The sequence below is a fragment of the Lotus japonicus genome, chromosome 3 (genome assembly GCF_012489685.1).
Source record: "Lotus japonicus ecotype B-129 chromosome 3, LjGifu_v1.2".
Taxonomy (NCBI): domain Eukaryota; kingdom Viridiplantae; phylum Streptophyta; class Magnoliopsida; order Fabales; family Fabaceae; genus Lotus; species Lotus japonicus.
The window spans coordinates 10,969,182-10,995,051 of record NC_080043.1 but is presented as its reverse complement, the minus strand read 5'-3'; the positions used below and the strand labels follow the sequence as shown (position 1 = coordinate 10,995,051).

At 44.7% G+C, this 25,870-nt stretch overlaps 2 protein-coding genes across 2 annotated transcripts; both read left to right on the top strand.

Moving 5' to 3' along the window:
• Positions 1–1,207: 1,207 nt before the first annotated feature.
• LOC130743597 (uncharacterized) lies at positions 1,208–13,119 on the top strand. The gene is made up of 5 exons (XM_057595838.1): positions 1,208–1,654; positions 2,066–2,767; positions 11,439–12,205; positions 12,335–12,875; positions 13,027–13,119. Exons 1-5 carry the CDS (start codon positions 1,208–1,210, stop codon positions 13,117–13,119), a joined length of 2,550 nt encoding a protein of 849 aa, XP_057451821.1.
• Positions 13,120–20,812: 7,693 nt separating this feature from the next.
• LOC130748153 (cytochrome P450 CYP82D47-like) lies at positions 20,813–24,199 on the top strand. The gene is made up of 2 exons (XM_057601315.1): positions 20,813–21,986; positions 23,156–24,199. Exons 1-2 carry the CDS (start codon positions 20,997–20,999, stop codon positions 23,783–23,785), a joined length of 1,620 nt encoding a protein of 539 aa, XP_057457298.1. The 5' UTR covers positions 20,813–20,996; the 3' UTR covers positions 23,786–24,199.
• Positions 24,200–25,870: the final 1,671 nt, after the last annotated feature.

Sequence of the window (25,870 nt, the reverse complement as noted above, 5' to 3'; positions counted from 1 at the left end):
TGCCTATAAAAACCCTTCTTCCCTACAATCATACTTTTCCGAGACCGCTTTTTACCTCCCTTACTGCCCACCAAGCTCCTTCTTCCAACTTCCGCTCCGGCGTCGTTGCCTATCACCCTTTCCGCTACCCATTCTTCACATCCTTCTCTGGTGAGTCCTCCTTCTCTTATCTCTGCATCATATCTCTACTCATCCCTTTCCCCTTTTCCTCATTTGATTATAGAAGATGGCTTCAAACCCTAACTCCCCTAATCACACCTCATCTTCTTCTGGGAGTGATCCTGACTCTACCGCAGCCGGGGGCCTCCGTTTGGAGGTCCCGGAGGTCCCTCAATACCGATTAAAAACTTTTACAACCCTGCCCCTTCCAGTCCAAATAGCGCCCTCACACGAGGCCATTGACCAACCCTCCGTTTTCCAGGATAGGGAGTCTATCGTGGAATTCGTAAGTAGCCTCGGCGGTTTGTCTGATGATGATGAAATAAACGCCAAACTCCGGATTTGGCCCTGCAGTGCTGACGACCGCCCCTGGCTTCACAGGGCTGATGGCGATGTGAAGGGATCTCATTTCTTTTTTACTTATGAGTATATGTTCGGCGAGCTTGGAATCAGACTTCCTTTTTCGCCCTTCATTCAGACCGTTCTCCGCGATATCAACGCGGCTCCTTGCCAACTTCAACCCAACGCCTGGGCCTTCATCCGGTGCTTTGAGATCTTGTGCGCCGCTGTTGGCACCGCCCCATCTCTCACCAGCTTCTTTTACCTCTACGATTTTGACCCCAAGTCCATCAAGAATAAAGGGTGGATCTCCTTAAAGGCCCGAGCCGGCCGGAAGTGTTTGTATCCCCATAAAAGCAACGCAAAGTCTTCCTTTGCCCGGAGGTACTTTCGTGTGGCGGTTCATCCCGCCTATCCAGAGGCTTTCAACCTCAGGGACGGGACTGCCCTTTTTCCTCTTTACTGGACGGAGAAGCCCAACGGGATGACCGATCCCTCAGAGGAATCTTTGTCCGCCAACGACAAAGCCTTCCTGAATCTTCTTGCTCCACTTCCCATCCTTGACTGCTCAACAGTCTTTGAGGGCGCTCGCCTCTCAAGGACTCCTAAATACCTAGGTCATCCATAACTTACTTTTATCATCGACATTTTCTTTTTCATCTTCTATGTCGTCATTGATCCTCTCTTTTTTTTTATTGTTGCAGAAGATATGAACTTCACCAACGCCGAGCTCTTGAAAGCTCGTGAGAGGAAAATGGCCCGCTTTTCTCCAAAATTCAATAACGAGGGCGATGGGAAGAAACGGGGCGGTGCCGAGAACCAAGCTGAGGGCGCCCAAGCCCCCAAAAGGAGGAAATTGGTCAAAGTCTCCTCTGCCGCCGGCTCCTCCAACCCCGGCGCTCAGCCCCCTAACGCCGCTGCGTCTAAAGGCAAAAAGGTTGCTAAAGCCTACACCGCCACGACCACCGAGTCCACCACCATTCCAGTTCCCAATCTCGCTACCGCGGACGCGGCCACCGCCGTCGCCGCCAAGTCCACTACTGTAGGTGCCACAGCCGCCTCCGCCGATGCCACAACAACCTCTGGTGATCAGTCACCAGCCGCTGACACAACCGCCACCATTTCTCAAACCTCAGCTGTTGAGAAACTTGTTGCCGTCAATGCCACAAAAGCTGCCGCTTCCTCTGGTGCTCCTGCTGGGGAGAAAGAAAAAGAAAATGAAACCCCCAAGTCTCCCTTCCGCCAAGACGCACCTCCTAGCCCACCCCCAACGAATGATGGGCGTCAAATGCCTTCCCCACCTCATCAAGAGGAAAGATCCTCTCCTGACGCTGCCACTACTTCGGAAGCTGCCCGGATTGAGCAAGCTCCTGTTCCCGAGGGCGGTTCTTCAAGCTATTACAATATGCTTCCCAACGCCATTGAACCTTCAGAATTCTTACTCACCGGACTCAACCGTGACGCCATAGAAAAAGAAGTTTTGAGTCGAGGCATTAATGAGACCAAGGAGGAGACTCTTGCATGTCTCCTACGCGCTGGGTGCATCTTTGCCCACGCCTTTGAGAAGTTCAATGCCGCCGCCGCTGAAGCTGAGAGGTTGAGGGCTGAGAACGCCAAGCACCAGGAAGACACCGTCGGCTGGAAGAAGCGCTTTGACAAACTGTTGGAACAAGCGGGAAAAGAAAAAGTCCAGGCCGACAAGCTGATTGGCACGGCGGGAATCAAAATCGGCGAGCTGGAAAACGATCTGGAGCTAATGAGGGAAGAAGCAGATGGTCTTGATGCAAGCCTCCAGGCTTGTAAAAAGGAAAAAGCCCAAGTTGAGAAGGACTTGGTTGCCAGAAGCGAGGCGCTGGCCGCTAAGGAGTCGCAGCTCGACGCATTACGCGTTGAACTGGAATCAGTGAGAAAGGCGCTGGCGGAGCAAGAGAAAAAATATGCTGAGTCTTTGGCTTCGGCGAGGGCTGACCTGGAGGTTGCGGTGCGAACCGCATCTGAGGAGATCAAGAAGGCGGACGAGGTCCATGGCGCTGCTCTCGCCGCGAAAGATTCTGACATTACCTCCCACCTTGCAAAGATTAAAGAGCTAGAGGGCGAGTTGGTGATGGAGAAAGCTAAAGCCACTGAGGCAAGGGAACAAGCTGCTGACATTGCCTATGACAATCGTGAGCGCGGCTTTTACCTCGCCAAAGACCAGGCTCAACATTTGTTCCCAAACCTTGACTTTAGCGCCATGGGAGTAATGAAAGAGATCACCGCCGAAGGTCTGGTTGGTCCTGATGACCTTCCTCTGATTGACCAATACCTCTGGATGGCAACTGAAGAAGAAAAAGAAGAAACAGAAGAAGAAAGAAATAATAAATAGTGTAATTTTAATTTTACCTAGCCTTTACCGCCCTCTGTAATGCGCTTTTCGTCATTCTAACATATAAGCAACCTTTCGCCATAGTTTTTATATTGCCTTTGAATATTTTGTAAATTTTGTTGGATCGCCTTCCCCCTACACTTTTTTGGTCGCCGCATTCTTATCGTTTAAAAAATTTAAGGATGAATTTCGTAGCTCAACGCCCCAACACACCGGAGTAATAAAATACTCAACATCCTGAGTGACATAGAACTCGCCTTCCACCTTATTCATTCGTCGACCTTATATCTTGCGCTATTTTTTCACGTGTCATGTGATTGAATTACGCCTAACGACTTCGTGCATTAATTTTAACTAGGACTTGTTGCTTGGTATTTCACCGCCAAGACTTTAGACGTTTTCCCAAAGGAATAAACGGCCTCCATTTTTGAGGACTTCGCCCGGGGCTTTGCCCGCTCGGGGCTTACAATGCTTGGGTCCCAATGGCCATTTGGGGGTCCCAAGTCTTTTGCCTAGTTTACGGTGCTCGTCGTATTCTGGCGAGACTTTACCCAGCACGTCGCTTACGGGACCGGCGATCACATCAGACTTTCCATGGGGAGATTCCCAGGCGTCAAAGGCCATTTGTGGAATCGCCACCACCTTTAGGGTTCCAGCAAGCCCCTTTGGGGATCAAGCTTGTCCCACCTAGTGATCGTCAGGGAATCCCTGGAATTTTTAGACGCGAATTTCACGAATTTTCGTTTTATTGATGATGCGCCTCATTAAAAAACTCCTTTTAGAGAAAAAGAGCACGCTTTTGTTTTTGCAATACATTGGAGAGTTTAAAGACACTTTTTAGAAAGATTTAGAGATATCAAGCTTTGTCGAATTCACTTTGTTCAACTTCCCGCCTGCGATCAACTATAATAGTAGCGCAAGCTTAAGCCATTGAATGACCTGGGTAGCCGCCTTCCATCAAGGTCTTCCAAGTGATAGGCCCCGGTACCAAGAACTTTGACAATGCGGTAGGGCCCTTCCCAGTTCGGAGTTAACTTGTTTCCCGGGGCTCCTGATCGCCACTTGAGGACCAGGTCGCCGACCTGCATCTCTCGGACGCGAACCCTGCTATTGTACTTTGCGGCCACGCGCTGCTTCATCGCCGTTTCTCGAATGTGTGCTTCATCACGCGTTTCAGACAAAAGGTCCAGCTCCATCGCCATATTGGCCTGATTCCCCCCCTCGAAATCTGGCTGAGTCCGCCACGTGAAATTGTCAATCTCCACCGGCAACACAGCACCTACCCCGTAAGTCATCCTAAAGGGGGTTTCCCTTGTAGTGGATTGCACAGTGGTGTTGTACGACCACAATACCACTGGGAGTTCATCCAACCAGGCTCCCTTAGCCTCCTCAAGTCGTCGCCTTAATCCGCGCAGAATTACCCTGTTTGCAGATTCTACTTGCCCGTTCGTTTGCGGGTGCTCCACAGAGGCGAACCTCATCTGTATGCCCATTTCCTTGCAAAATTCCCTTGTCTGACTGCTTGAAAACTGGGTCCCGTTGTCAGATACGATCGCCCTTGGGATTCCAAACCTGCAAACCATACGCTTCCAGTAAAAGTTGACTATTTTTGCTGAAGTTATCTTGGCCAGGGGCTCGGCTTCAATCCATTTAGTGAAATAGTCCACCGCCACTAATATAAACTTCAATTGCGACCTGGCGATCGGAAAAGGTCCTACCAAATCCACAGCCCACTTGGCGAAAGGCCATGGGGCGCTCATCGTTACCAGCTCTTTTGGCGGTGCCTTAGACAAATCAGCGAACACTTGACATTTTTTGCACCGCTTCACAAAGTCCATACAATCTTTCCTGAGGGTGGGCCAGTAGAATCCCGCTCTTAGCACCTTGCAAGCCAAAGATCTCCCCCCAATGTGGCTTGCACACACTCCCTCATGGACCTCAGACATTATCGCCTCGTATTTTTCCGGCGGCACGCATTTTAGCAATGGCGTCGAAAAACCACGGCGATACAAGTGTCCGTCAATGAGAGTATAGTGGCTCGCCTCTCGCCGTTGCTCTTTCGTGCATTGTTCCACTTCCGCCGGGTCCCCCGCCAAGATGGATAATATGGGTCCCATCCACGTCGCCCCTCTGTTCACACATGCCATGTCAGCCTCCTCTCGCTGGCGATGAAACTTAGATTGTCATGGCCGGCGTTGCTCATAATCATCACGCCGTGGATACAACTGTTCCTTGGTCGGCCTGAATGTCGCCTTCCCTTTATCTTGCCTTTGCTGCTTGCCATCCCCCTTATCTTCGCCATTCTTATCTTTTTTCGCACGCTTGGGCAACGTGTCGCCTTTTTCCAGTTTCGCGCGCTTTCTTTTGAAAGCATCGTCCTCCTCGTCCAGAATATAAGTGCTGGCGCGAGCACGCATCTCTTCCATCGAACGTGCCGGCTTGCGTGTCAACTTGCTGTTCAACCCTCCCGGTAACAAACCATTCTTGAATGCTAAAGCACAGGTTCGGGGCTCCTCGTCTTCTACCTTGACCGATGCAGCGCTGTACCTTGCCATGTACTCCTTCAGTGACTCTCCTTCTTGTTGGCGAATGTTGTATAGGTCATTGATCGTCACCGGCTGATTCTTATTCGCCGAGAATTGCACTAGAAACTTGGATGAGAAGTCTCTGAAATTCGAAATTGATCTGCGCGGCAAAGTTGTGAACCATGCCATCGCCGTCGATTTGAACGTCGATGGAAACATCCTGCACTTTACCGCATCTGATGCCGCAATTATCACCATCTTCGTGTTGAAATACAGAAGATGATCCTTCGGATCAGAATCTCCACTGTAAGAATCCATAACTAACGTTTTCATATTATCTGGAATTGCTACACTCTCAACGTCCTCTGAGAACGGACGGAACTCAGCTACGGAATCCGCCTCCCTGCTTCCATCATCTTGTTGCTCGCGGCGGTAGAAATCCAACTGAGCTTGCAGATGTTCATTCCGCTGCTGAATGTTGCCATTGCTGCGCATCATCTAGCGTCACTGCTCCTGTGTCACCGCCGGTTGTTGCTCTGGAGTAGGTGAATTTTCTGGTGAGCGCTCCAGAGATCCGACCTGCGAAGGCGATGGAGGAGGTGGTGGTGGTGATAGAGGAGGAGAAGGCGGCTGTACTCCCGCCGTTCGTATCGGAGAATCCAGGATAACTCGATGAGGCCGTCGAGGTGGCGAAATTCGCTGTCGCACTGGTGAATGATGCTGCCTCCTGCGTCGCGTCTCCATCTAAACCAGGAATGGCGTAAACTTGATCGAAAAACGAACGCCGGTCACAGAATCAGAATAGGAAAATTCGAGAACCGCCTAATCGTAATCAGAGATAGCTTCTTGCACAATCAATCCACGTGAATGGGAGTAGAAAGTTTACAGGTCCCCACAGACGGCGCCAAATGTTCTGGGAATGAACATTGAGGATAGTGATAGTACCTAGAGAGTGGAGAATTGTTCTAGAGAGAGAATGAGAATGAGAGAGATAATGCTGAATTTTATGTGTTATTTCACCAAATGAGCCAAAAATCCCTTACAATTGGTAACTACCCCCTATTTATAGAGTTTGAATACTACCTATTGGGCCAATTGGGCCTCCGAAGCTGAGGCCCAACTTAAGGCCAGGCTCTCACCTTGGGGCGGGCTACACACTGGGCGTTGCCCCTCTAGGGGCTCGCCCAGTCCATAATTCAAAGTGCTTATTTATAATATCTCAACGTCAAGGTGCTCCATTGGGGAGGTGAATGGTGAAACTTCAATTTCATAACAAGTGGGGACAGGTTGCTTTTTTGGCTGGAATTTTAGGCATTTGGCGCTGCAGTGGGGATTTGTATATATGTGTGTTTATTATCTAGCAACCTTTGTGGTGCTAGTAATTTACTTTGTGTTGTCATTGTTAGTACCTATGCCTTAGCTGTGCTAATTTCCTGGCATAGTCTTTCTTTGCTTTCTTGTGTCCGTTTTCTTACTGTTATTTATCTTGTTTTGTGTCCTATGTATTATGGGTTGAATACTCATTATTCTCCAAGTTTTGATATAAGTTTGGCTTAAAAAAAAATATTTTTAAAAATTTATTGAAATAAATTGAAAATAAGTTGTATATAAGCATAAGCTCTTTTTCATAAGCTATCCTAAGTAGCTTATGAAAATAAGCTCAAAACAGCTTATGATAAGTCATAAATTGTTTGCATAAGTTCTGTCAAACACTTACACAAATGTTTATGCTATCAAATAAGCTCTTCCAAATGGGGCCTGAATGGGTTGAAAAAATAGAAGGAGCAATGTCGTAGAGGAACGCTACTGAAATGCAATTATTTTTAACTATTCTAAAAATAAATTAATAGATTATTGGATACGTACTGAAATGCCATATAGGACCAAACATTTATTTTTAATTAAAATAAAGATAATTTTTAAGTAGTGAAAATTAATTAAAAACGTGTGCAAAAGAAGTTTACTGTGTCAGTACATTAACCATTTTCTTATAAATTAACTAAAATTGTTTTAATAAAAATTTGGATCTAATAATTTCAAACTCAGAAAATATTGAGTCCACACTTATTATACCTCCACTTTTATACTTTGTTTAGTAGAGAAGAGAAAAATAGAGAAGAGATAATAGAGAGAGAATATAAGTAAAGAGAAATTTATGAGAAATATAGTAGATTGATAGGTTGTTTGGTATGATAGAAATAGATGAAAAAGAGAAGAGAAAGAATGAGGGGTGTATAATTACATTTTAAATCAAAAGACATTTTGAACCAACTATATAAAATAATAAAATAATTGCATTTATAAAAGACATGAGGACATAAAGGTGAAAGGAAAAAAAACAAATGTCATTAGTACATTTGTCTTCAAAATGAGGGGAAAAAAGGCTTATGGACCACACTCTTTCTTGTCTCTATGTGTTATAGTGTTTGAAACCAAATAAGGGTGAGATAGAACTCTCTCCTCAAATTTCATATGCTCCATCTCCCTCGGCACAAACTCATTGATAACAAACAAATCGTTAAAGAAATACAAGAATGGCGGAGAAAAAAGTTAATGATATGATGTGGTAAGTGATTAAAAAAATATATAATAAAAAATAAATAAAAATGAGATATAAGTGAGATCTTAGCATTCAAAGGGTGATCGAGTATTGAATGTTTATAAAAAAAATAATAAAAAAAAATTATATGCATGTGAAAAAGAAGTTTACAGTAGCCAGGGGTGGAAATAGGCTAGGCTGAGCCAAACTTGCTTAAATAGGTCTCGTTTATTCAAAAAATTTAAAGCCTAAGCCTGACCTATTATCTGTTATACGCTTTTTTCGGCCTAAGTCTTGATCTGTTGAAATTTTAGCACAACCTAATTGCCTATTTAAAAGGCATGTTTTATCATATGACATTCAACTATACCAACAATTCTATTTGTAAACATGTCAATAGACGTATAGATTATGAGAAACAATATAATAATATCATTATATCGTCTAAGTCAAAGTAAATAGGTCATTATGCCTTATCTATTTATTAATTTGGTCTGGTCTGACCTGAGCCAAATATAGACTAGAAAGTAGGCTCATGTCGGCAGCCTGACTTACTTCCATCCCTAACAATAGTGTCAGTACATCGACCATTTTCTTATAAATTGAACTAAAATTGTTTTAATAAAAATTTGGATCTAGTAATTTAAAACTCATAAAGTATTGAGTTTAATTACACTTATTATACTTGCACACTTTCTGAGAGTTATAAGAATATTATGAGTTAGAGTTGTGATTCATACACACCTCCACTCATTTTTCACTTTAATTTTTTCATTAATCAAATCACCTAGGGCTGGGCAAAATTTAAGGTCCGACCGAAATCCGAGCAGCCCGAACTGAAGTTAGCATGTGGCGGGTCTGGACAGTTTTGCGGGTCAACGAGTTCAAAAATCGGTTTTATATGGTTTTAAACAGTCGAAATCAGTTCCGTGAAGTTCAATCCAACGGTACCCAAACCCGACCGCAGGGTATATTTTATTAAAAATTTATATCTATGGCAGCTGGCTTGGACAGGTTTCAGAGCGTAGCAGAGCAGTGCGCAGGTGCTCAGTGGCTTTTTCATTGGAATGTGGAGACTGAAAAGACAATTCTTTTTTCAAAATTCACTATACCTAACCCCCTAAGAGCATCTTCAATGCATAGTTGCTAGTTGGGTTTCTTAAAAACTATTTCGGTGGGTCCAGACAGACACATAGGATTTAAGCAACCCAAGCAGAATTCGCTCCAACCATGGTTGCTTAGTTTACTTTTAGTTGGGTCCCATTATACATCTTATATTTATATTATTTCAAGATAATGACACTATACAAGTACATGAATCAAAGAGAAAATATGATTTTTTAGTCAAAAAGTAAGGAGAGAAAAAATAAGCAACCTGTTCTGGGAATGAACATTGAAGATAGGGATAGTACCTAGAGAATGGAAGAATGTGCTAGAGAGAGAATGAGAATGCTGAATTTCATGTGTTATTTCATCCAATGAGCCAAAAGTCCTTCACAATTGATATCTACCTCCTATTTATAGAGCTTGGGTACTACCCATTGGGCCAATTGGGCCTCAGCGATTGAGGCCCAATTTAAGGCAAGGTACCCGCCCTTGGGCGGGCTGAATCCTGGGCGTCGCCCCTCTAGGGGCTCGCCCAGTCCACTAGTCCACAAGACACCGAGCTCGAAGTATGAGAGCTAAGTGTGTCTTTTAAATGTTTTTATATGCATCCTACGGTGCACTGGAATCTAAGTTGCCAACATGGTTTGGAAAAAAGAAGAAAACTATGTCGCCAACATGGTGTAAGCAAAAGGAAACAAGCATCTTTAGTCACCCAGTCCACTGGTCTTGGTGAGCGAACCAACCCGTCAAGTCCACAAGTCTACTGGCGGCGGGAACGATCACTTTGTACCGGCGAGCTAGGTGACAGGTGTTAGTCACGTACTGATCGTCCAAGTGTCAGCTGGCGATGCCCATGGCGGGCGATTAAATCCCATTGGCGACACCATTTGTTAGGCGATGGCATTTAGTCCTCATGGTGGCGGGGCCTTTCGTTCTTTCCCTTATTTCGAAAACCTTCCAAATCTCTAACTGCCCCATGTGATACGTCAGTTACGTCAGTTTTCCCCTTTCTCCGCAACCGTCACCTCACTCCTCATAGCTGTCCAATCATGCGCAGTAACTCCCCATCACACGCGACCCACTTCCCAAAAACCATCATGACTTCCAACCTTCCACACGCGTCCCACACGCGTCACCCTTCCAGCTTCCCCCCTTTGCCTATAAAAACCCTTCTTCCCTACAATCATCCCTTTCCGAGACCTCTCTTTACTTCCCTAATCGCTTACGCTTTTCACCCTTTCCGCTACTCACTCTTCACATCCTTGCCCGGTGAGTCTCTGTTTCCCTATCTCTGCATCTTATCTCTACTCGTCTTTTCCTTTTCCTCATTGCATTGTTAAAAATGACTTCAAACCCTAACTCCCCTAATCACACCTCTTCCTCTTTTGGAAGCGACCCCGACTCTACCGCAGCCGGCGGCCTCCGTTTAGAGGTCCCGGAGATCCCTTCTTACCGACTGAAAACTTTCGCGACTTTGCCCCTTCCAGTCCAAAAAGCACCCACCCACGAAGCTATAGACCAACCCTTTGTTTTCCAGGATAGTGATCTTATCGTGGAATTCGTGAGCAACCTTGGTGGCTTATCTGACGATGACGAATTTAACGCCAAACTCAGGATTTGACCCTGCAGTTCTGAGGACCGCCCCTGGCTTCATAAGATCAATGGCGATGTAAAGAGATCCCACTTTTTCTTTGTTTATGAGTATACGTTTGGCGAGCTTGGAGTCAGGCTTCCTTTCTCGCCTTTCGTTCAAACCGTCCTCCGCGATAGCAATGCGGCCCCTTGTCAACTCCATCCCAATGCCTGGGCCTTCATCCGGTGCTTCGAGATCTTGTGCGCCGCTGTTGGCACCGCCCCATCTCCCACCAGCTTCTTCTACCTCTACGACGTTGACCCCAAGTCCATCAAAAACAAAGGATGGATCTCCCTAAAGGCCCGAGCCTGCCGTAAGTGCCTGAACCCTCATAAGAGTAACGCGAAGTCCTCATTCGCCCGGCGATATTTCCGCGTGGCAGTTCACCCCGCCTATCCTGAAGCTTTCACCCTTAGGGACGAGACTGCCCTTTTTCCCCTTTACTGGACGGAGAAGCCCAGTGGGATTACCGACCCTTCAGAAGAATCTTTGTCTCCCAATGACAAAGCCTTTTTGAATCTCCTCGCCCCGCTTCATATCCTTGATTGCTCGACAGTCCTTGAGGGCGCTCGCCTCTCAAGGACACCCAAATACTTAGGTCACATAATTTATTTTTACCATCGCCATTTCTCTTCTTACCCCTCATTTCGCTACTGACCCTCTTTTTTTTTTTGTTTATTGTTGCAGAAGATATGAATTTCATCAACGCCGAGCTTTTGAAAGCCCGTGAGAGGAAAATGGCCCGCTTTTCCCCGAAGTTCAACACTGAAGGCGACGGGAAAAAAACGGGGCGATGTTGAGAACCAAGCCGAGGGCGCTCAGGTCCCCAAGAGGAGGAGATTAGTCAAAGGCTTCTCCGCCAGCTCCTCCAACCCCGGCGCTCAACCCACCGCCGCCGCTGCAAGCTCCAAGTCTCCAACTGACGGGACGAGCAAACTCCCTGCCGCCGAAGCTTCCGCCGCCGCGGCCACTGAGCCTGTCACTGTCACAGCCCTCAATTCTGCTGCCGCTGGTACAGCCACCGGCGCCGCCGCCAAATCTGCCACTATAGGCGCCACAACGACAAACACTGACCAGTCGTCAACTGCTGGCATAAGCGCCGCAGCTGCCGCCACATGCTCCAATGCTGCCGCCGGGGAGAAAGGAAGAGAAACAGAAAAAGAAAACCCAAAGTCTCCCCCACGCCAAGTCACACCTCCTAGCCCGCATCCCACGAACGATGAACGTTCCTTGTCTCCCCCGCCTCGCCAAGAAGAAAGACCCTCTCCCGATGCCGCCACTACTTCCGAGGCAGCCCAGATCGAGCAAGCTCCTGGTAACAGAGGTGGTTCTTCTAGCCACTTCAACATGCTACCCAATGCTATTGAGCCCTCAGAGTTCTTGCTCACTGGCCTCAACCGCGACGTCATAGAAAAAGAAGTGTTGAGCCGAGGCATTAACGAGACCAAGGAGAAGACCCTTGCCTGTCTTCTACGCGCTTGGTGCATCTTCGCCCACGCGTTTGACAACTTCAACTCCGCAGTTGCTGAAGCTGAACGGTTGAAGGCTGAGAGCGCTCAGCACCAAGAAGCCGCCGCTGCTTGGGAAAAGCGCTTCGACAAACTGGTGGCGCAGGCGGGAAAGGAGAAAGTCCATGCCGACAAGTTGATTGGCGCGGCGGGAAACAGGATCGGCGAGCTGGAAGACCACCTGAAGCTGATGAAGGAGGAGGCGGACGACCTTGATGCAAGCCTCCAAGCTTGTAAAAAAGAAAAAGATCAAGTAGAGAAGGATTTGGCCGCCAAAGGTGAGGCGCTGGCCGCCAAGGAGTTAGAGCTTGAAACATTCGGCGTTGAACTGGAGCTAGCAAAGAAGGCGCTTGCGGAGCAGGAGAAAAAGTCTGCTGAGTCTTTGGCCTTGGTGAAGGCGGATCTGGAGGCAATGCGGGCTACTTCTGAAGAGATCAAGAAGGCGAACGAGGCTCATGAGGCAACCCTCGTTATGAAAGATGCTGAGATTACTTCCCTTCTTGCGAGGATCAAAGAGCTAGAGGGCGAGCTATCAGTGGAGAAAGCCAAAGCCACTGAGGCGAGGGAACAAGCCGCCGACATTGCCTACGACAATCGCGAACGGGGCTTCTACCTCGCCAAGGACCAGGCTCAACACTTGTTCCCGAATCTTGATTGTAGCGCCATGGGAGCGATGAAAGAAATCACTGCTGAAGGATTGGTTGGTCCTGATGATCCTCCTTTGACTGATCAAAACCTCTGGACCGCAACTAAAGAAGAAGAAGAAGAAGAAGAAGAAGAAGAAGAAGAAGAAGAAGAAGAAGAAGAAGAAGAAAGAAATAATGTATAATGTAATTTTAGTTTTTTCTTAGCCTTTACCGCCCTCTGTAATGCACTTTCCTGTCATTTCCATATATAAGCAACATTTCGCCATTGTTTTGATATCGCCTTTGAACACTTTGTAAATTTTGTTGAATGATTGCTTTCGCCGTAAATCTTTTGGTCGCCACTTCACAAATCGCCGCATTCTTATTGTTTAAAAAATTTAAGAATGAATTTCATAGTTAAACGCCCCAACGCCCCGGAGTAATAAAATACTCAACATCCTGAGTGACCAAGCACTCGCCTTCCACCTTATTCATTCGCCGACCTTATATCTTGCGCTATTTTTCACGCGTCATGCGATTGAATTACGCCTAACGATTCTGTGCGTTAATTTTAACTAGGGCTTGTTGCTTGGTATTTCTCCGTCAAGACTTTAAACGTTTTCCACAAAGGAATAAACGACCTCCGTTCTTGAGGGCTTCGCCCGGGGCTCTGCCCGCTCGGGGCTTACAATGCTTGGGTCCCAATGGCCATTTGGGGGTCCCAAGACTTTTGCCTAGTTAATGGCGCTCTTCGTATTCTGGTGAGACTTACCCAGCACATCGTTTACGGGACCGGCGATCACGTCAGACTTTCCGGGGGGTGATTCCCAGGCGTCAAAGGCCATTTGTGAAATCACCGCCACCTTCAGGGTTCCAGCAGGCCCCTTTGGGGATCAAGCTTGTCCCACCTAGTGATCGTCGTAATTCTTTATATCGATTGACAATTCCGATCGTCAGGGAATCCCTGGAATTTTTGGACACGAATTTTATGAATTTCCGTTTTATTGATGGAGCGTCTCGTTAAAAAACTCCTTTCGGAGAAAAAGAGCACGCTTGTGTTACAATGGAGAGTTTGGAGATACTTTTAGAGAAGTTCTTCCTTGGAGCTCCTCGCCTTTCCAGCTTTCTCGCTCACGATCAACTGTAATAATAGCGCAGACTCAAACCGTTGAATGACCTGGGTATTCGCTTTCCATCAAACTCTTCCAAGTGATAGGCCCCTGTACCAAGAACTTTGACAATGCGGTAAGGCCCTTCCCAGTTCGGAGTCAGCTTGTTTTCCGGGGCTCCTGATCGCCACTTTAGGACCAGATCGCCAACTTGCATATCTCGGACGCGAACCCTGCTATTGTACTTGGCGGCCACGCGCTGCTTCATCGCCGTTTCTCAAATGTGCGCATCGTTACGCGTTTCAGACAAAAGATCCAACTCCATCGCCATATTGGCTTGATTCTCCCCTTCAAAATCCGGCTGAGTTCGCCATGTGAAATTGTCAATCTCCACCAGTAACATGGCATCTACCCCATAGGTCATTCTAAAAGGGGTTTCTCTTGTAGTAGATTGCACAGTGGTGTTGTACGACCATAGTACCACTGGGAGTTCATCCAGCCAGGCTCCCTTAGCTTCCTCAAGCCGTCGCCTTAATCCACGCAGAATTACCCTGTTTGCATATTCTACTTGCCCGTTCGTTTGCGGATGCTCCACAGAGGCGAACTTCATCTGTATGCCCATTTCCTTGCAAAATTCCCTTGTTTGGTTGCTTGAAAACTGGGTCCCGTTGTGGGATACGATCGCCCTGGGGATCCCGAACCTACAAACAATACGCTTCCAGTAAAAGTTGACTATTTTTGCAGAGGTTATTTTGGCCAGGGGCTCGGCTTCAATCCATTTAGTGAAATAGTCCACCGCTGCTAATATAAACTTCATTTACGACCTGGCGGTCGGAAAAGGTCCTACCAAGTCCACACCCCACATGGTGAAAGGCCATGGGGCGCTCATCGTTACCAGCTCTTTTGGCGGTGCCTTAGACAAATCCGCAAACACTTGACATTTTTTACACCGCTTCACAAAGTCCATACAATCTTTCCTGAGGGTGGGCCAGTAGAATCCCGCCCTTAACACCTTGCAGGCCAAAGACCTTCCCCCAATGTGGCTTGCACACACTCCTTCATGCACCTCAGACATTATCGCTTCGTATTTTTCTGGCGGTACGCATTTTAACAATGGTGTCGAAAAACCACGGCGATACAAGTGTCTGTCAATGAGAGTATAGTGGCTCGCCTCTCGCCGTTGTTCCTTCGTGCATTGCTCCACTTCCGCCGGGTCCCCCGCCAAGATAGATAATATGGGTCTCATCCACGTCGCCCCTCTGTTCACACATGCCATGAGCTCGCCTTCAATGATGGGGCATGCTAGCGTTTCCTGAATCACACTTTTGATGTTGCCGGGCTTCCGCGTGCTCGCCAATTTGGCCAACGCGTCCGCCCGCTGGTTTTCTGCCCGAGGAACATACTCTACTACAACTTCTTGAGAAAGTGTCATCAAATATCGCACTCGCTCAAGGTACTTGATCAGATTGGGATCCTTGACCTGGAAAGTTCCCTTCACTTGATTCTCTACCAACTGCGAGTCCGTTCTTATCAACAAACTTCCGATCTTTACTTCACGCGCCAACTTCAATCCGGCGATGAGAGCTTCATATTCTGCCTGGTTGTTTGTCGCCTTGAACTCGAATTTCAGCGATTGCTCCAATACTAGATCTCCTGGTCCTTCCAACGTTACTCCCGCGCCACTGCCACTGTTATTGGAGGATCCATCCACAAAGAGAGTCCACTGAGTGTCCACTTTTTCAAACCGGTCTGGGGTCAACTCCACCACAAAATCAGCCAGTGACTGTGCGCCAACTGTGCCTCGCTTATCATATTGTAACCCATATTCAGATACTTCAACCGACCAGGCGACCAATCTAACTGACAAATCCGGTTTTTGTAATACTTGTCTCAAAGGCAAATCCGTCCGCACCTTCACTGGAAAAGTCTGAAAATAAGGTCTCAACCGCCGGGCGGTGACAAGGACCGCCAGCGCCGCCTTCTCAATTTTCTGGTATCTGACCTCTGCGCCCTGAAGTGTGTGGCTAACAAAATAGACAATTCGATGCTCGCCATCTATTTCCTGCAGTATCACAGAATTCAGAGCACTATCACTCACAGCAAAATACAAGTGCAGCGGGTGTCCCTGTATTGGTTTTGACAAGATTGGCGGTGACGACAGGAGTTCCTTGAGGCGAACAAAAGCTTATTCACACTTTGTCGTCCACTCAAATGCAACATTTTTTCGAAGACACTTGAAAAAAGGGAAAGATCTATCACCAGACTTAGGAAGAAATCGAGATAAAGCTGCTATTCACCCTGTTAGACGTTGGACTTCTTTCACATTAGAGGGGCTTTTCATCTGCTGAATCGCCTTGCATTTATCTGGGTTTATTTCTATTCCTCTGGATGTGATCATGAATCCTAAAAACTTGCCGCCCTGAACACCAAAAGTGCATTTCTCCGGGTTGAGGCGCATATTGTGCTTCCTTATCTCGCCAAATGCTTCTTCCAGATCTTGATGATGGTCCAAACCACAAACTGATTTAACGATCATATCGTTAACATAAACTTCCATGTTTCTTCCCACCTGTCCAGCAAAAACCATATCCATCAATCTTTGGTAGGTCGCCCCAGCATTCTTTAATCCAAACGGCATGGTGCGATAACAATAGTTGACTCTGGCGGTCATGAAAGTCGTTTTGTCTTCGTCTGCCGGGTGCATGCGGATTTGATGATAACCAGAATAAGCATCCATCAAGCTAAGCAGTTCGTTGCCCGAGGCACCATCAACGAGACCATCAATGCTGGGAAGGGGATACGAATCCTTTGGGCATGCCTTGTTTAAGTCCGTGTAGTCTACGCACATTCGCCATTTCCCATTCGCCTTCTTCACCATCACGACGTTCGCCAACCACGTTGGATATTTCACTTCCCTGATGAATTCTGCTGCCAGCAACTTGTCAACTTCCTGTTGAACCGCTTTTCCCTTGTCTCCACCCAAGCGTCGCCTGAGTTGTGAAACTGGCTTGACACTTGGATTCAATGCTAATCGATGGCAGATGAAGTTTGGATCAATTCCAAGCATGTCCTTGCAGCTCCAAGCAAACAAATCTAGGTTCTCACCTAGCAGCTTTGTCAGGCGCGTCTCCTGCTCGTCTGTCAATCTGGTCCCAATCTTCAAAGTGCGATCGTCAAACTTTAGCGCCTTTGTCTCCTCAATTGGTGTGGGTCTGTTCACTCGCCCCTCGCCACGTGGGTCAAGATTTTCATCCGAAGTTTCAATTTCATAACATCTGTGTCCAACCAACGCACTCTTCTTGCCATACAAGTTGAGGCAATTATTATAACATTCCCTCGCCATCTTCTGGTCAACCTTCAGCTTGCCAACCTTTCCATTGCTTAGTGGATACTTGACCGCCAAGTGGGCTGTTGAAATCACAGCACAGAGGCGATTCAATGTATTTCGCCCAATGATGACATTGTAAGATGCCACCACCTGGAGAACCAGATACCTTACCTTCAAAACCCTGGCACACTCATCTTCCCCGAATATTGTGTCTAGATCAATGAATCCTCGCACCATTACTTGCTCACCCGCAAAACCTACCAAGGTTCCTGCATATGGAGTCAGATCATTGTCAGTCAGTCCCAACTTGTCAAATGCGTCACCATAGATAATATCAGCCGAACTACCCTGATCCAGGAGTACCCTTCTAACGTTGAAACTATTCAACCTTAATTGTACTACTATCGGGTCATCCTTGTGAGGTTTTATCCCCTCAAAGTCTGCCATCGAGATTGTTATGTCAGGGTGCACGAATCCGAAAGCAACTTCATGAACTGAATTAACTGCACGAACATGGCGTTTCCGCACCGCATGGGTGTCGCCACCACCGCCAAATCCTCCAGCGATGGTGTTTATGGTCCCTACGGGCGGTCCTGAGTGTTGAGCGAACTTGTCATCAGCCCCTTTTGTGGCGATAGCCGCTGATTCTTGCTTTTTCTTGCCCTTAGTGTCTGTTCGCTCTTCTTCTCGCTTATGCGTTTTGTTGTGATCGCCGTTGTTGCGCCACTGGCCTTTGCGATTTCCTTGATATCCCGCCCGAATCAACTTATCAATTTCCCGCTGCAAAGTCCAGCAGTCGTCCGTGTCGTGCCCGACGAACCGATGGTATTCACACCACTTCTTGGGATTGGCGTCCCGTGGTTGATACTTCGGGACCTCTGGCTCATCCACTAGATTTGCGCCCCTCGCCTCGCGGAGTATATCCGTTAAATCTGTGTTCATCACCATGTCAGCCTCCTCCCACTGGCGATGAGACTTAGATTGCCACGGCCGGCATTGTTCATAATCATCACGCCGTGGATACAACTGCTCCTTGGTCGGCTTCAATACCGCCTTCCCTTTATCTTGTCTTTGCTGCTTGCCATCCCCCTTGTCTTCGCCATTCTTATCTTTTTTCGCGCGCTTGGGTGACGTGTCGCCTTTTTCCAGTTTCGCGCGCTTTCTTTTGAAAGCATCGTCCTCCTCGTCAAGAATATAAGTGCTAGCGCGAGCACGCATCTCTTCCATCGAACGTGCCGGCTTGCGTGTCAACTTGCTGTTCAACCCTCCCGGTAACAAACCATTCTTGAATGCTAGAGCACAGGCTCGAGGCTCCTCGTCCTCTACCTTGACCAATGCAGCGCTGTACCTTGTCATGTACTCCTTTAGTGACACTCCTTCTTGTTGGCGAATGTTGTATAGGTCATTGATCGTCACCGGCTGATTCTTATTCGCCGAGAATTGCACTAGAAACTTGGATGAGAAGTCTCTGAAATTCGAAATCGATCCGCGCGGCAAAGTTGTGAACCACGCCATCGCCGTCGATTTGAACGTCGATGGAAACATCCTGCACTTCACCGCATCTGATGCCGCAATTATCACCATCTTCGTGTTGAAATACAGAAGATGATCCTTCGGATCAGAATCTCCACTGTAAGAATCCAGAACTAACGTTTTCATATTATCTGGAATCGCCACACTCTCAACGTCCTCCGAGAACGGACGGAACTCAGCTACGGAATCCGCTTCTCTGCTTCCATCATCTTGTTGCTCGCGGCGGTAGAAATCCAACTGAGCTTGAAGATGCTCATTCCGCTGCTGGATGTTGCCAATGCTGCGCATCATATGGCGTCATTGCTCCTGTGTCACCGCCGGTTGTCGCTCCGGAGTAGGTGAATTCTCTGGTTAGCGCTCCATAGATCCGATCTGCGAAGGCGATGGAGGAGGTGGTGGGGATAAAGGAGGAGAAGGCGGCAAAGAAGTGCGCGTAGCCTGTACCCCCGCTGTTCGTATCGGAGAATCCGGGACAACTCGATGAGGCCGCCAAGGCGGCGAAATTTGCTGTCGCACTGGTGAATGATGCTGCTTCCTACGTCGAGTCTCCATCTAAACCAAGAATGACGCAAACTCGATCGAAAAACGAACGCCGGTCACAGAATCAGAATCGGAAAACTAGAAAATTGTCTAATCGTAATCAGAGATAGCTTCTTGCACAATCAATCCACGTGAATGGGAATAGAAAGTTTATCGTCCCCACAGACGGCGCCAAATGTTCTGGGAATGAACATTGAAGATAGGGATAGTACCTAGAGAATGGAAGAATGTGCTAGAGAGAGAATGAGAATGCTGAATTTCATGTGTTATTTCATCCAATGAGCCAAAAGTCCTTCACAATTGATATCTACCTCCTATTTATAGAGCTTGGGTACTACCCATTGGGCCAATTGGGCCTCCGCGATTGAGGCCCAATTTAAGGCCAGGTACCCGCCCTTGGGCGGGCTGAACCCTGGGCGTCGCCCCTCTAGGGGCTCGCCCAGTCCACAACCGTTGCTTAAATAAACAACCGTTGCTTAAATTTAAGCAACCCAACTGCCACGTCATGTTCCTCCAGTGGTGCTCCAAAATAAGCAACGTTGCTTAAGTTGCCAACTGTATTTAAGCAACCCCCATTGGAGATGCTCTAAGATAACCAAGAGATTTTACTCCCCACTTTAACTCTGAAAGACTCATTCCTCTTCTCGTAAAAACCTCAATCTTCAATTGAAAAATAAAAAACCACCATCACCAGGTCCTTCCTCACCAACACAAAACTCCAACAGCTTTAGCCTACCCACAAATTGAAACACGACCCACAATAGCGCCGCTCGTTCTCCAGCTTTCCTCGTTGCACCACCACCGTCTTGAACTGTGACGCCCTCCTCTCACTTTGTAGTCACCTCTCAAAGCCACCATGCCCACCCCTAAAATCACCTAACGTATTTTTATTTTTTTTCTATTTCTTTCTTTCTCCATCTCTTCACACCTAAAAAATGATGTGTGAAGAAATAATTATTCATAAAGATATAAAAAAAGTGTTAATAATATGACGTGTGATGTGATAAAATATAAAAAAAAAATTAGACAAAAAAATAAAATGAGATCTTAGCGTATCTATCTAAGATATTTAAAATCCTACTTACTATCCACTGGTTAAAAACGCACACCCGTTGCAGGGATTTGGATCCTCTCCATCCAACTTCTCTCCATCCCCTCTCCATCCAAAATCTGAGCCATCGATTTTAAATTTTATAGGTGAGGATTAATTCATGTTTTCTCTCTCTTCTTAAATTGATCCAAGCCTTTAAATACAATTCATTTTTTCTCTCTCTTCTTAAATTGATCGAAGCCTTTAAACTTCAAAATTAATGGCTCAGATTTGGATGGAGAGAGGATGGAGGGAACATAAATGGAGAGATCCAAACACATGTTGCAGAGGGCAGAGGGATGGAGATTTGGCAGGGAAAGGACCCAAATCATCAGAAAATTATTATCCAAGAAGGCAAGAACATGTGGTTACGCTGCTCCTATATTAGATCCAAGAGAGTTATCATTTCACCCTTAGCTGGACCAATCAGAAACTTATTAGTGTTATCGTCTACGACTACTAGCTACCATTGGGATCTGTGCCTGTTCCTATATTATATATCCGAGAGTTATCACAGCTAGCTGTACCATTGAAACCTCTGGTTGTTCCTAAAACCCATATGCTATAAGCCCATAGCACCAGAATTTCCAACAAGATGGCTTTGGATACTCTCCTCTCATGGTCAACCACCGAGCCATTTACAATCCCAGCCACATTGTTGTTTTTCTTTTTCCTTCTTTTCTGGTCACTCAAGAAAAGAAGCCAACCTAACACACCCAAAAAGGCAAACCCGCCACCGGAAGCTGGCGGTGCATGGCCTTTTATCGGCCACCTCCCCCTCTTAGGTGGGTCCCAACCACCTCACATCACGTTGGGAAGCCTGGCTGATAAATACGGACCCATCTTCACCTTGCGTTTAGGTGCTCATCGAGCTTTGGTGGTGAGCAACTCAGAATTAGCCAAAGAGTGTTTTACAGTAAACGACAAAGCGTTTGCTACTCGTCCCAAAACTTTAGCCAATGAAATTGTGGGTAAAAACTTATTTGGTTTCTTACCCTACGGTTCATATTGGCGTGACGTGAAAAAGATAGCCACAGTGGAAGTCCTTTCCGCCAAACGCACGGAGATGCTGAAGCATGTGATGGAACAGGAGGTGAAGGCAGCAATGAAAGATAGCTATGATTCTTGGGCAAAGATGAAGGAGAGTGGTAGTGAAAAAGTGGTGGTTACTGAGATGGAGAAATGGTTTGCGGACATAACACTGAATGTGGTGTTCAGAACGGTGTTAGGAAAACGCCTAGTTGCGAGAATGGGTAGTGATGGGAATGAGGAAGAGAACAAAAAGATTCGGGAGGTAGTTAGGGAATTCTTTCGTCTCATGGGGTTATTTACTGTTTCCGATGCTCTACCATATTTAAGATGGTTGGATTTGGATGGTGAGGAGAAGAAAATGAAAAAAACATCTAAAGAATTAGATGACCTTGCTACGGTTTGGCTTGAGCAACACAAACAAAAGAGAAAGAATAATGGTTCAGGGGAATGGAAAAAGGGTGAATATGACTTTATGGATGTGTTTCTTTCAATTGTAGATGATGAAGGTTTCCATGGTCATGATGGTGATACCATAATAAAAGCGACATGTCTGGTATGTATTACTAGCTCACGTTTCATTAATTCATTGATATTTAATTTTTGTCTTCGACATTGGAAAAGAAATCAGGTTTTTATTCACTTTTTTTTATAAGCAGGTTTTCATTCACTTGATTCACCTTTTTTTTATAAGCAGGTTATGATTCACTTGATTCTCTGAATCAAACAGGTAACGTAAAAAAAAAATATTGTATTTTAAAAACAGAATGAAAATAGGTGTGAGATTCTTGTCCTTTGAAAGAGGTTATCTAAATTACCATAAGAAAGTTTGTGTTAAATAATAATATTTTAGGTAGATCAATATTGTTTTAAATAAGTTAATTGAAAATTACACCCATTTTACTTAATTAATTTTAATAAGTAATATTTATGGTACATAGAATGGAGTTTCTTAACCAAATAAGTTTTTTTTTGGTACAACCAAATAAGGTTATTTAACCTCATAAATTAAGTGAAAGAGTTGTCTAAATGACCCATGATAAAGTTTGGGTTAAATAACTCATTATCCAATCACATTAAAGATAAGTGAGTTGGAATTTCTATATTTTATTTATTAATTTATTTCCAACTCATTTATCTTCAATGTGATTGGATGATGGATTATTTAACCCAAACTTTATCATGGGTCATTTAGACAACCCCAAATTAAGTTAGACAACCCCAAGATTTTATCATTAAATTGTTCACCAAAAAATTCCATAAGAAGTTTGTTATAGCCATGTGACTTCTCAATTATGTTTTTTTTCTTTCTCAAATTGAAGTTTTTTTTAACGACGAAAATTGAAGTTAGGAAGTCCAGTATCTAGCAAACCAATTTTCACCTCATGATTTTGTTCTTTATAAGTTATAATTTTTAATAGGGAGTGAGCTTTAAGGAAATTGACCTCCTTTTTCTTGTATTATTTTTAATTTCATTTTTCATTAATTATTTGTTTGTGCTCTTCAATTGAAATAAAATAATTTATTTTACATGTGTTCAAAAATAATACCCGAAAGGGTTTGATATTATTTTTGTATACATATGATTAAAAAAATTATCCTTTCAAATTTCACATATGAATGAACTGTTAGTTTCAAAAAAAATGAATGAACTGTTTAATTGTTTTAAATAAAAATGGAAAATTAATTAAAAATAACTAAAATGATGTGTATTGTGTTTTGTAGCAACTAATTTTGGCCGGCACAGATACTACGACGGCAACATTAACTTGGGCTATCTCTTTACTTCTCAACAATCGTGAAGCCCTAAACAAGGCCACACATGAGATAGACACACAAATGGGAGGAAGAACTAAGATAGTGGAATCAGACTTGGAGAAATTTGTGTATCTTCAAGCCATTATTAAGGAAACATTGCGCTTATACACAGTCGTTCCGTTAAATGTGACTCACATGTCTATGGAAGATTGTGTTGTGGGTGGATACCATGTGCCCGCTGGCACGCATCTCCTGACTAACATTTCAAAAATTAACCGAGATCCTTCAATATATTCTGATCCAATGGAGTTTCGTCCAGAGAGATACCTCACAACCCATAAAGACCTTGATCTGAAGGGCAAAAATTTTGAGTTCATCCCATTTGGTTCAGGCAGAAGAATATGTCCAGGAATCTCTTTCGCTCTTCAACTGATTAAAATGACACTTGCTACATTATTGCATGGGTTTGATATCGTGACTCTTGATGGAGGACCAGTTGATATGGTTGAAATGTCCGGGTTAACCAACAGCAATGCTTCTCCAGTCCAAGTCATTCTTACACCACGGCAATCTAACCAAGTTTACAGTCAAAATTAAAAAAAATTATGGTTGAAGCTACCGTTGTGGGAGTGGGCTGCATAATTTCTGGTGTACTTGATACTAGTTCTTACCCTGCCTTAGGTATCTCTTTCTCGGTGGTTGTTTCTGATTGTTCTCTGCTGGTCTTGGCGATTTCCCCCATCTATCTATTATTGGCGTGGCTGCAGCACGTTGGTCCTGTTAAGCTTGTGGTTGTTGTGTCCCTTTATGTTACTTCTTTATTGTTTTTTGTTGCTATTTTTTCGCCCAGTTGTTTTTAGATGCTTCAATTCCTTTGTTTTTCTTTATTGTGTCTTGGGTGTTGTTGTCTTAGTGTTGTTTTTGTTTTTCTATTGGCTACTTTAATTTGGTAAGCCTTGTACCCAAGTTTTTTGTTATCTAATAATATTTTTTCAATTTTCAAAAAAGAAATATATATTTCTTTCCTAGTAAGAATATAAATGAATTTTTTTATAAATACTTAGTTAAATCGTCATAGTTTAGTTTTCCAAATAATATTTTGATATGTGTAGGAATTTTTAGCTCAAGACACATATCAGAATATTAATGGACCACTTAAGACTGGGATAATTTTACATAATATTGGTGATTTAAACAATAAATTAAGAGATTATTGGATACGTATTGAAATAATTTCATATATGACTAAACATTTATATTTTTTTAATTTTAATTGATAAAAATAATTCTTAAATAATGAAAATTACTTAAATGCATGTGTAAAAGAAGTTTACAGTAGTGTCTGTACATTGACCATTTTCTTATAAATTGAACTAAAATTGTTTTAATAAAAATTTGGATCTAGTAATTTAAAACTTAGAAAATATTGAGTTTACACTTATTATACCTCTCTACTTTTAGGGAGATATGAGAATGGTGCCCGCTAGGGTGTGTAACTTTTTTTTTGGTCCACCGGTGGTCCATTGTTGATTACCGGTAGATAGAGCTGGGTATGTGGTTAGACCGCCCCGCGTAGGCCCGCATTTAAACAGGCCTCTATTACGCTGGTCTGTCCCCGCCCCCGCCCCGCGGGCCACAATTTAAATTAAAAAATAAATAAGAATGCAACTTAAAATTAAATTAAAAATAATTTTTTTCATTAAAAACCTTATAGATGACTAAATTAAAAAATAAATGGATTTTTTTTCCAAATTAGGAGTGAATTCAGATTTTAGAGAGAGGAATGACTTATTTTTTAGTAGGACCTGTAACACCCTGATTTCGGTGGCGTTACTTTAGTAACCAAAAATAAACTTGATGCGGAAAAACGTGAATATTTTTTTTTCTCGATAATAATATAGACTAGACTGAATTAAATAAAACGCAAATGCGAAGACAACAGAACTAATATACAATATAGATTACAGCCCCCGCTGTAAGTAGCTAACCACGTCACGAGTAAACCTCCAGTGACAGGAAGTGAGAAAAGAGTAACGCTCGTAGGCAATAAGTACAGACCAAAGTAGAGGTGAAGTGTCCGCAACACAAACCTCAAAAACGAGAATAAGTTAGCCCAATCGGTCTGAAACAAGACCTCCTAAGTCAAACCAACTCTCTGTGATTCCCGTAAGGAAACCACACAAAAAGCTATAGGTGGGAAACTACCCTGTCCCAAAGGAAACAAATGACAGTCAGAGCTAAGACTCTACTCCTACACTAATCCTATCTCGAGGAGCTCACACTAAAACTCAGTCATACGTGCTAGCATGATCGTCGTCTGAATCAGAATCCAGAACGACCAAGTCTAGGTACACTACCCGTCCTCCTCTCGCTACCGCGATACGCTCCTGTTCCAGCATCTCAACCCTAGTTCCCCCCGAAGGGTGAACCGTCGTGAACCAGCCCGCCAAAGACATCTGACAATGGGCGTTTGTCCGCCAAAACACACACAGAAGACGCGAGGGTCAACTCCAAAGAATTATGTAAATAATAGCACCGATAGATACAGATAATATAATAGCCACTTAGGCTTATAGCTAGGGATAACATCCTAGGGTTGTATATTCCATAATGAATGTAAACAATAATAATAACAAATAGCATGCATCAAATAAGATTAACAAGTATCACTCACACACAGCA